Below are 12,160 nucleotides of genomic sequence, written 5' to 3'. Positions count from 1 at the left end.
TGCAAACATATACTTTTGCATTGAACTTTGGAAGATTAGTTAAATGTATTAGACACGGACCTCTAATTTTAAAAGTTCTGTTTTTATTGTAGTCATTTAGTGTCTGTTTTTAAATAATAACTTTGAATTTTTACAGTAAGGTTTGACTTTACTAGTTTTTAATGTATTAGAAGAGGTTGGTTTGGTATTCTTATATACTGATATTTATAATCAGGGCATTGAAACTTTCTTAAATAATTCTCCTTTGCGTAGAACTACCCTGAGGAGCTCCCATAACATGCCCAAAGCAAACTCGGTTGCACTTGACCTTCGCTGGTAGACAAGGGCCTGTAATTGAGGGCCTGTTAGCCAGGCCCAGGCTGGGGCAGCTCGGCTGGGGCATGGCCCACACAGACAGAGGGTGCTCTGTTAGATTCTAGGGGACATTTGCAGCCTTTCCATGTTCCGAGGGCTCCATTGCCTCAAAGCTGACCTCAGAAAGGCTGGTTCTGTGTCCGGGCACAGCCTGAATGCCAGCTGCCCTGACCGTGCCTGTCAGAGCTGGGGAGGGTGTCTGTAGGGGACCTGGGGGGAAGGGGATGAGCAGAGCTTAACAGACTCTTTCTCTCCAGCTGGATCTCACTTGCCAAATACTGGAAACCAGTTGGAGGAAACAGAATCTTCATCCCTGGGTTCTCCACTTGTACGCAAGTATTTCTCGTTCTTATCACAGTGTGCAGAGCCAAAATAACTGCTACTGCTGCCTGCTTAGCAAAGCCTTTTTGAAACTTACAGTTGAAAGCAATTCTCACCAGCCCTGACACTGTCTATCTCAGTTCTGTGCTCGGCATTGAAAGTTATACCTATGTTACTTCACCCATCCTCCTTCCTTGGCATATAGTTGATGAGAAGTGGGGAAGGGGGCACATGAGCTCAGTACTGCCAAGAAGGGAATTTGAGTTAATACAATTTATCGTTGACTGTCTGGTTTGATTCTAGGCAGTAGGCTGATGGCCACCATCATAATTTTGAGGCTTTCGACAGGGCATGGCCTTTCATGATTAGCATGAATTCCATCTGTATGTGGTGCTCAGAGCCACTACTTAGACCAGTGGATTTTTCAAGATGAACTCCTTGGCTGACACGCTGCTTTGGTATTTTCTCCAGCGATAGGCAGGCTAGTGCTGCTGAATTTGCAGTCTTCCACATCATGACCAGGATTTTGGAAGCTACTAACAGTTTGTTTTTACCTCTGCCTCCTGGTAAGTCTTGGCTCTTTTATCCTGTATTGCAATAAGTTTTTTCTTTCTTCTTTACATGGTTCCTGGGCTTTGGGACATTATGAATTTAAGGATAAGACCTCCTGTATCTCAGAAACTGTGTCATGTGTCACTGTGAGAGATGGGCCTGAGATTGGTCTCTGCTGACCAGATCTTCCCTGATTATTAAACTATACTGTAGTTTGCCACTAACTTTAGGGAGCCTAGACTGGTCCCTGTGCAACTTTCTAGGATACTTTGAACCAGTGGAGCTGGTTCAGGGAGACCTTTCTCTGAAGGCTGTCTGCAGGCCTAGTTTCTCTGATCGAGAAAGTTAATATAAAGAAGGAAGTGGGTCTAGCTGGATGTTCAAACTGAGCTGAGCTTACGTGCTTGGAAGCTAAAAATTTCCCTTAGGATTTTGAAATAGGACCAAATCGGGCCTCAAAACACCCTTGGCACATGTGTATGCAGTCCTTCATTTAATTGGTCACTTGTTCATTCAATCAACAAACATTTGTTGAGCAATTATTATATGCCAGATACTGTGCTGGAAATTAGAGCAGTCAAAAATGAACAAAAGTTTAGTTGGGAAGATATGCATATAAAGCAGTAATCATTATAAGAGACAAATAAGTTTCTGTTTGCTCTAAACTACCTGCCTTATGTTCATTATGTAAAAGTCCTGATGTAAGCGTTATGATAGCTATCATGACATAATATATACCAACCAGTTTTTAATATATTTTTTACATAATTCTTTTAATTCTAATTTTATTTCAATTATAGTTGACATACAATATTATATTAGTTTCAGGTGTACCACATAATGATTAGACATTTGTATACCTTACAAAGTGATCTTCCTGATAAGTCTAGCACCCATCTGGTATCAATACATAGTGATTACAATATTATTGACTGTATTCCCTATGCTATAATTTACATCCCTATGATTATTACTTTATAACTAGAAATTTGTACTTCTTAATTTCTTTTACCTTTTCACCTATCACCCCGAACCCTATCCCATCTGGCAACATTCAGTTGTTCTCTGTATCTATGAGTTTGTTTTTGTTTTGCTTGTTCGTTAATTTTGTTCTTTAGATTCCACATATAAGTGATATCATACAATGTTTGTCTTTCTCTGTCTGACTTATTTCACTTACCATAATACCCTCTAAGTCCACCCATGTTGTTGCAAATGGTAAGATTTCATTCTTTTTTATGGCTGAGTAATATTCCATTGGATATATCTATTCACCTATTGATGGACACTTAGGTTGCTTCCATATCTTGGCTATTGCAAATAATGCTGCAGTGAACATAGGGATGCATATGTCTTTTTGAATTAGTGTTTTGGGTTTCTTCAGATAAATACCCAGAAGTGTAATTGCTGGATAATAAGGTAATTTTATTTTTAATTTTTTGAGGAACCACCATACTAATTTCCTTAGTGGCTGAACCAATTTGCAATCCCTCCAAGAGTGCACGGGGGTTCCCTTTTCTCCACATCCTCACCATCACTTGTTTGTTGATTTATTGATAATATATCAGCCAGTTTAATTTATTTATTCATATCATCTACCCATCCATTCATCATTAATTCACTCCTTTATTTGTTCATCTTAAACCAACATGTATACAGTGCCTATTTTGTGCCAGGTACTGTTTTAAGTACATAAATTAGCACATTTAATTTTCATAACAATCCTGAGTGATGGGAGCTTAAATTGAACCACATTAAATTTTTGACCAAGAAAAATGATTCTTTCATATGGTTTCATTTAATTTTATTCCCATTTAAAGATGGTGAAATCGAGGCACAGAAAGGTTAAAAGTAACTTGCAGGGCCGGCCGAGTGGCTCAGTTGGTTAAGAGCTCGCTCAACAGTTTGAGCTCTGAGCAACAGCGGTTCGAGTTCCGGCCCGAGCTTGCCAACAGGTGGCAGGATGGCTCAGCTAAAAAAAAAAAAAAAATGTAACTTGCATACCCACCCAAATGCTAAAATAAAAAACATACATAATGCTAAAAAAAAAAAAAAAAGTAACTTGCCTAAAGTCACACAGTTATTAGGTAGCAGAGCCAGTATTAAAATCCAGGCAGTCTGGCTCCAAAATCTGTGCTTTTAACTACTATTCTGTGCTGCCTCTTGAATTTCATATTCCAGTTGAATTAGTTGATGCTGAAACTTTGGCTATTTGTGGGCCCAGAAGATCCCCATAGCACGTCTCAGCTTCTCTGCATCTGTGATCTGTCTGACACAGTTTGGAATCGTTCAAGCTTTCTCTATCCGCACACCTCATCTTGCAAGGTTTGCTTGTAGTGGAGGTCCAAAAGGTGTTCCTTTTGACTTTGTAGGAATCTGAAAATGACCATTCATGAGGAGAATGGATGGGTTTAAATTATCCCAGTGGGCTATGAATGGTGAGGTGCCCTCTAGACAGAGTGAGGGATTTCATGAAAACTATACATGGTTTTCTGGCTTAAAATCTTAATTATTTGTCTTTAATACAAAAGACTTGGTAGAGGAATGGATTGACACTTACAGATCTATTCACCATGGATATTCAAGCTTCTTTGGTACATCAATGAAACTGACTTACTGGGGACAAGATAATTCTCAGGAGATCATAAAAATTCACTTTCTGTAAAACACTGCATTCCTTCACGGGGTTGGATAGGAGGGAAAACAAAGAAAACTGTTATCCACAATGACTGGGAATTATTTGAGTAGACTTAATGGCCTGTGTCTGTGGGTCAAGTAGAGAAGAGCAGTTTCTATCCTTTTCTCTTAAATCTATGTTTCCTGTATGTGACATGGAAATAGAAATGAAGCGATAATGGATTGTGTGTGTGCATGTGTGTGTGTGTAAATACAGGGTATTTTTCAGGCACATGTAAGTGTGCATGTTTTCCAGGCCTGCTGAACTAGCGAAAACTGTGTGAGTTCCAAGTTTCAGAAAACTGTAACCCAAACTGATTAAAGACAAAAAAGGAATGAAGACCCCCAAAAGGAAGTTATGGTTCAGAGCCGGAGCATTTGCAGTTTCCCCTTGCTGGCGAGAGAAGGGCAGGACCCCTAAAGGATGAGGACAGGGTTGGCTGGAAAAACTCTGTCTTTCAGAGCTGATACTTGCTTTCAGCCAATTTTCTCTGTTGCTTCAAGCTGACATGCAAAGAGGAGGCCAGGGGCGGACTGTTGAATTTGGGATTGTGCCCTAGGGATACAGGATGAACGGTCATCAGGGCTCTTCAGGACATGAACACAGGGCTGGAGAGGAATTTTGAGTCCAGAAAACCTATAGGATCGATAATCTTTTATAAACTCTTATTCAGAAATAATTGTATAACTTTTTTAACCTTGGGAAGAATGTCCAAATCCATTTGGAAAATCTCACGTTGTTAATTAGCTAGTAAAATCACTGTAGTTTTTGGAGTCAGGGACGCTAATGGACTCCTCTGTCAGCCCTTTCACACCCGCTTATGGGCAGAGTCTGCCCCTCATCTGATCCTTGATGTTGCCCTGACTTGGGACTTAGGTCCCTCACTGCTCGTGATTCATGGGCTCAGGGACAGAAAACCCCATGCTTTGTGTGAACTCCAGTCCCTGCTCTTTGGGCATCGTCTTTGTCCTGTAAGTTCCTAAGACTAGGCTGTGAGGTTTTGTCATCTCCTCCCCACATCCGGTCAGTTTCCAAGCCTGTATTTCCCACCCTGCGTCTTCCATCCCTCCCTCTTCTTTCACTGTTGCTGCCCTTCACCTCTTACGCAGGTTCACGCCACAGCCTCCCATCGGGGCCCCATACCTCCTGTAGCAAACGGGCACTTCTGTTCATTCTCTGCCTGTTGCCACTGTAATATTCCAAAACTAAGGCTGAAGTTCTTTTCCCATCGTGCCTTAACATTTTCAGAGCCTCGCCCGTCTGCTCAGTGCTAAATTCCTTGCTGTCATTCAGCATTCAACCCCTGTCATACGTACTTAGAGCACCCTGCACTTTTCTTTGATAGAGCTGGTCACATTAAAAATATATATATATTTATTTGTGTGGTTGTTTGATGGCCTGTTTCCCCATCAGACTGGAAGGTCGATGGGAGCAGCGGTAGTACGTGTTTTGCCCAATGTGGCACGCCCTGCTCCTCGCTCTGTGTGCAAAAGGGGTTTGTTAACCCCTCTCCAGCCGTACCTCGTGTCATTCCTCTCGCACACCTGATTCCAGCTCAGACGCGTCACTTCATGTTTTGTGAACATGCCCCAGACTTTCTCACCTCTGGGCCTCCGTTCATATTGTTCCATTAATGCAGCTACCAGTTATTGGGTCAGGGTAGTGTTATGGTTCAAAGCCTAGGCAAAAATCTCACAGCCTGCGTTCAAATTTCAACTCATTATTTATATGATCCTGGGCACATCTCTTAGCTCCTGTGAATCTCAGCTTTTCCATTTATAAACTGGGAACCAGGTGGTTCCCGCTGCACGGGGTTGTATAAGGATCAAGTGAGCCAGTGGGTGGATTGAAGGCCTCAGTGCACGTTTGGTACTAGTCAGTGTGTTACACCCTGGGCTAGGCTTCTCACAGACCAGCTCTGGTTCTCAGAGCAGCCCTACAGGACAGGTACCAGTGGCTCCATTTGAGGGATGAAGAAATGCAGGCTCACGAAGGCTTAGTTACCCGCAGCTAGTAAGCAGCATGCAGGATCCCAGCCTTGTTGGCCTGCTCATGCGAACCTGGCTTTTTCTAACATCTCTACTCTGAATATTCTCCTGCCTCATTTCCACTCCCAGGAAATGCATGTATCCTTTATGGCTCCCCTCACAGGCCATCTTTTCCAAGAGGGCTTTTCAGATCCTCTCCTGGTCTGATACCTTCTTCCACGGATGTTGTTTTTATCGTTTATTGTTACTAGTGCACTTAGAGCTCTAGGTTTCTGAGTGTTTGTGGAGCCCTCCCCATGAGACTGAGGTTTGAGAGAGTGCTTTCCTCTCTAGTGAATTCCTATAGATTTGCTATCTGACCATATCATTTTAATTCTTCTTTTATGTAATTTAGTCCAAGCTGACCCCAAAAGCCTCGCCCTAGGGCATACTCAGAGATCAGGCACAAGGATCCCTGTCCATCCACCTTTTAGCCTGGGCATGTGGAGTGTGAAGGTCTTCTGTTAATTGTTCTCTTTTGTTATCTTACCATAGAATTGCAAACCTATTAAACTTGTAAAACCATTTTTCATAGAGCAGGCCTTGAACTCTTTTTCTCTTTTTGTCGAGGAAGGGACACAAGGTGAAGGGAACCCATACTTGTTGGGAACTTATTATATTCTCAGCACAATGCTTAGTCTTGATAATGACAAGGAGGAAACTCGGACCTTGTCTCCCAGCAGTATTGATTTGAAGCTAGGTGCCAAGCACTGAGCTGAGGGCTTTGTTAACACCATCGATTTCATTCTGCCTGGGAGGCTGGCAATGCTGGCTGGCAGTGTTTACTTCCCGGTCTCATCGTAGGTTTCCACACTCTGCACACGGTCCTTGGCATCCACTGTCTCCCTCTGCATAACCTGCTGCATTACATCGATAACGGGGTGCTGCTTCTCACAGAAACAGCTGTCACAAGGCTCATGGAAGGTAAGAGGCTCTGCGCTTGCCAGAGGGCACGTTCCCCTCTGAGCACCACCAGCATGGTGGTCCCCCAGAGCCCTGCCGCACTCTGAAGGGCCCCATACTTAGTTTACTGCTTTGCATTCTGTCTTGAAATTTTTAGTATTTGAACAAGGGGCTCCTCATTTTTTTTTTCTTTTTGGCTTTGGGTGCCACAAATTATACAGCTGGTCCTTCTGAGTATAGTTCGTTTCCTGTAACCATCCTTTGGGCTAATTTAAAGTGCCTTTGCCCTTCAAGAGACCCCAAATGACTTCTCAGTCCACACAAAACTATTAGATTCCTTTTCTGTACATGAGAGCACTTGGGGATAGGAGGTTCTGAAGCCTTGTTTCTCAAGAAAAAGTCATGAAATGGCTTACGTTCAGCTGAATGACTCTGTCATGGCAAAGTTTGACTTGGAACGCAAGACCAGTGAGAAATACAGTGTTTATGTGAACTTTAAATAAAGGCTGTAGTGTAATCACTCTCACTTAAATGATTCAGTTGTATTTTATAGATGAGTTTTGTCAATAGATATTAAAGTATTTCCAATTCCTCAAGGTAACTTCTGTTTTAAATTAGTCAGTAAAGTTCTTTTGTGACTGGCAGCCTGTTACAGTTCCATGATATATAAAAACAGCTTCATTTAAAAATTCCTTTTATTCAGAGAGACACAAACTACAATTTTCAAAGCGTTATTAGATTTAGCTTGAGAATACAGGCTGGGATATGTGTTGTCAGGATGAAGTATTATTAGCTTGTTCAGATATTAAAATGGAGATTTCTCTTTTGCTTGTCAATTTAACTTTCTTGTAGATCTGGACAACACAGAGAAAAATGAAAAACTAAAATTCAGCATTATTGTGCGGCTTCCTCCGGTAATCCTGAATTATATTTTATTTTCTCCCTAAGCCTTGGTGTGAACCTCCTTTAGTTTCTCCTTACAGCAAGAGCATTTACTTGATTTGGGCTAATGATGATTGAATTGTTTCACTTGTCAGCCCCTTCCAAGAAGTCCCATCCATCCCCACCCTCTGTCAGCTGTTCCCGCTGGGCCTGCCAAGTGCTTGCTCCCCTGGCTTTGCACTGCCTTGGCACAGCCCACCTGAAACATTTAGCCATGTTTTCCTTTTAGGCAACCGCACTAATATTTACATCTGTGAGTCTGAGGTGAGGGAGAGGGGAAACATGTGCTTTTGGCATGTAAACTGATAAGAAATTTAAATACAGGTGAGGTCAGAAGGTTCTGGAACTTCATTTCCTCCCACTGTCATTTCTACCAGGGCAGGAAAACATTCCTGGGTCAAAGGAAGAACTCGTAACATGAGGGAAAGGGTTATACAGGCACTCCTTATTTTCGTGGGAGATATTAGCTCTCAGAGTCAAAAATACTATGAAAATATGAAATTCCACAACGAGGGCTTCAGGGCCTCTGACCCTGCGAACGTCCTCACCCTGAGAGCCCTGGCCAGCTCACTCTGTGCACTGTTTATGTACCTTGAGCACTTGTATCTCTGGCACGATCCTCTCATGAAGGGATGTCCGTTGCCTTTCTCTACCTGATCGGCTTGCTTTGTCACACACACCCTTTCCCCCTCACAGGCTTGCTGAAGCAAAAGTGAGACTAGAAAACAAAGCCTGTTTTCTGTGGCTATATCTCTTTGGGATGGTCTCCAGATATTTATTATAAGTTTGGGCTTTAAATTTGATGTTTTTTGCCTCATACTCTTAGGGAATTAAAATTTCCCGGGCAAGACATTGGCAGGGAACATGTCTATAACCTTTGGTTTTCTGTTAAGACATCACTTCGGGTTGATATGCAGACCCCCCAGGTTTGAAGAGTAGCAGATGAAGTCTATTTCAGAAAAAGAATTTGGCAACATCAGTGCATAGACTTCTTTCCTCAGGGTTGTATTTCCTCAGAGTATTTTTTTAAAATTCAGAAGCATTTCTCCTAGTAAATGGCCTTTCTCCAAGGGCCACTAACCATAAAAGGCCTTTTAGACTAACTAGCTACTTTGGAATAATATTTTTAAAGTTATGAATAGATAGAAGGTACATTACTCAATGCAGTGTGAGCTATATTCTCCTTTATATATTTTTCCATCCTTTTATTTTTATTATTTACTTTATCCTTTTTTTAGAGTAGTTTAGGGTTCACAGCAAAATTGAGTGGAAGGTAAGAGATTTCCCATATACCCCTCCCCTCACGCCTGCATGGCCTCCCCCACTATCAACATCTCCACCAGAGGGGTCCATTCATTGCAATTAAGGAAACTACATGGATGCATCACAATCACCCAAAGTCCATAGTTAACATTAGGGTTCACTCTTGGTGTTGTTCATTATATGAGTTTGGACAAACGTATGAGATGTAGCCATCATTATAGTATCATATGGAGTATTTTCACTGCCCTGAAATCCTTCTTGACCTATATTCAATTTGCATCACAGCTTATTGGTCAGAAGATCTGTCGACTTTGGGATCACCCTATGAGTTCTAATATTATTTCCCGGAACCATGTGAAGCGACTGCTTCAGAACTATAAGAAACAGGTGAGTTGGCGTGAAACCACAGCCCTACTAAATGTTATTTTGGATTCTGTTGGCTCATTTCAACATATCTATATGGACAGCAATTGTAGTTCTTACCACTTTTTTATTTTTTTAAGTTCGTACTTGTTTTAGAGAATCAACTAATACCAGAAGTGGTTTCTTTTTTAGCCTCGGAGTTCTATGATTGACAAGTCATCATTTAGTATAGAATTTCTGCCTCTCAACTACTTCATTGAAACACTGACAGATATAGAATCCTCCAGTCAAGGTAATTCACTCCTGTTCTCAGAGTTTTCCTGCTTTTTCTTTGACATATTAGTCAGTCCCTATTCACTTCTTTGTACCTTTTGCTTTTCAAAAATACCCTTTATAAGTAGGCCCTTATTGCAGTCGGTTTTAATTAGCCATACCCAATTTATCTAGAGTAAATTATCACAGGAATAATCACCTCTGAGGTTGAGAAGGGTTTCAGAGATTAAAAACCAATTTGATCGATGCAAATAACTTTTCTTGGTGCTGAAGTTTAATACCTCAGCATTTTAACAACACAATCTCAGAATAAAGTGTTTTGTTAAAATATAAAATAATTATTATTTCAGCAAGCTATGGGAACAACATTATAAATGTTTCATGGCTTCATAGTAACTCTTTTCTCTCTTTCTTTCCCCCCAGCTCTGTATGCTTTGGAAGGACACGACAACGTGGATGCCACATTTGTGGAGGAAGCAGCTCTGAAACATACCACAATGCTTCTAGGCTTATAAAAAAGAAAGTACAGTTTATCAGCTTCCAATGTTTAATCTTGTTCATCAGCTCTACTTCCATTGAGAATTCTTTAGCAATATTTAAAGTTGGGGACCAAAACGAGACTATGTGGCGGTGCCATGTGAATTCAGTTTGGTACTTATTCAGACAGAACCAAACTGCAGTGTCTCATCTCAGTTTTGAACAGCAGAGGAGCCGTTGAGTGTGGAGAAATGACAGATGGTCCAGGGGCAGGAGGGCCATAGTGATGCTCTCCCTAGTGGCTCATCTTCCTGGTGGCTTCACAGGCCAAGAGCTAGTTTCTGTTGCACTCTAACATAAAATACGGTTTAAAAATGTTGGGAACAGTGTTTAGGAAACCGGAAACTGGATTTGTCATTGAATATAACATATGACAAGCAGAAAGATTAAGTGCTGCACAAAAACTGTCTCTGCAAAGAGGATACTTTTTAAAAAACTGAATTTGGACAAAGTCAAATCTGCTATTTCTAGTGTAGAATAATTTGCAACATACAGCAGTTTGTATAGACAGTATTTAGAGTAGGATTTGTCTTTGTGATGGTTCAGATGGAACTGTATTTGATATTGTTAAGCTTTTTATATTTATAAAAGTTTGATTTAGATGTATCTGATTAAAAAAAAAATTGAAAGTTTTGGCCTAACACTTTTGTTCTTTGAACATAGAGCCTTTTTATTCCAGCCAGAAATCATGAGTCCATGAACACATTCCCCCAGAGGACCTCATGGCATCTAACTAATTCTCCCACTTTATTTTCCCCTCTCTCCTCCAGTGACTTCATTCTGACCCATAGATACAGTTGCTGCCTGGGGTCAGCCCATAACCGTTTGCTTTTCTCTCTTCACACTGTTTCCCTCAGTAAACTTGTGAAATTTTAATCATTATCAATATCACTAGCTGGTATACTAATTCAACTTATTTTCTAAAGTCATGATTGTGTTCTAAAAATGGTCCTCTCCTATATAAATCCTGTTTTGGGCCAAATCCTCATGGTCACTGAGGCTCAAAATCTTGGAGCCCTATCAGCAAGGCAGTGCTGATATTTTTCTCATGATAAAGTCATTATTTTTCATGCCTTGCCCTTTTCTTTTCACACCTGGGTTGTTTCAGTTGGTTTCTAGAATCTAATCATCTGACATATATATATATATATATATATATATATATATATATATTTTTTAGTCTAGTTGTGGAGGATGTCGCTTCACTGTCCCATGTTGGTATTATTATTGCGCTCTTCCCGGGTGAGGCAGTCACTCGCTGGCCACTGGATGGCCGCTCATGGTGGCTTACAGCAGCTCACGGCAGCTCACGGCAGCTCACGCCCGCTGCTGACCAGCCCACTGCAGCCTACGCTGTCACCGGCGACTCACAGCAGCCGAGCTCCAGGTTGAGCTGTTGTTCATCATCTTAGCTGTAGAGGGCAGTGTCACTGGCCCTCATGTGGGATCCAAACCAGGGCCCTGCTGCTCAGAGCTGGCGTCCCAAGCCAGCTCTTAACCAACGCGCCACTCGGCCGGCCCCTGACTTATATTTGAAGTAACACGAGTTTGATCCTGTCACTCCTCTATTCAGAATCGTTTAATAACTTGCCATTCATTACAGGATGAAATCCAAACTCATCTCCAAGGTTCCCCTGATCCTGGCTGCAGACAGCTCCCCAGCATAAAAGTTCTGTCCCAGCCAGCCCAGCTCACTGGGGCTTGAACACAGCTTCTCTCTTTTTACTTCGAAGCCTTTCTCAGGCTGCTTCCCACACCTGGAATCCCCTCTTCACCTACTTTATTTATGCTTAAGGGCCAGATAAAAAGCTCCACCTGACTGTGATCCCTGGCCCTTCCAACACACAGCGGCACCTTGCCTCACTGAACCAGTAGCACACAGTTGTAATACTTAAGTATCCATCCCTTTGTGATTTTAAAAAATTATATTTCCCTTCTTACGTTGCTA

The 12,160-nt window shown here is 41.6% G+C and overlaps 1 protein-coding gene across 1 annotated transcript in view; it reads left to right on the top strand.

Annotated features, from left to right (window-relative positions):
* The window catches only part of GSAP (gamma-secretase activating protein), a 79,522-nt gene extending 68,218 nt beyond the window's left edge, over window positions 1-11,304 (top strand). The window contains exons 25-31 of the mRNA XM_019655143.1: window positions 612-682; window positions 1,147-1,241; window positions 6,736-6,855; window positions 7,687-7,748; window positions 9,325-9,426; window positions 9,595-9,694; window positions 10,099-11,304. Of these exons, the coding sequence (XP_019510688.1) occupies window positions 612-682; window positions 1,147-1,241; window positions 6,736-6,855; window positions 7,687-7,748; window positions 9,325-9,426; window positions 9,595-9,694; window positions 10,099-10,190 (642 nt within the window). The 3' untranslated portion in view covers window positions 10,191-11,304. The remainder of the gene's footprint in view (window positions 1-611; window positions 683-1,146; window positions 1,242-6,735; window positions 6,856-7,686; window positions 7,749-9,324; window positions 9,427-9,594; window positions 9,695-10,098) is intronic.
* The last annotated feature ends 856 nt before the right edge of the window (window positions 11,305-12,160 follow it).

The sequence above is a fragment of the Hipposideros armiger genome, unplaced genomic scaffold (genome assembly GCF_001890085.2).
Source record: "Hipposideros armiger isolate ML-2016 unplaced genomic scaffold, ASM189008v1 scaffold_236, whole genome shotgun sequence".
Classification (NCBI taxonomy): Eukaryota; Metazoa; Chordata; class Mammalia; order Chiroptera; family Hipposideridae; genus Hipposideros; species Hipposideros armiger.
Note: the sequence above shows the minus strand (reverse complement) of the source record. Positions and strands in the feature narration are given on the sequence as shown.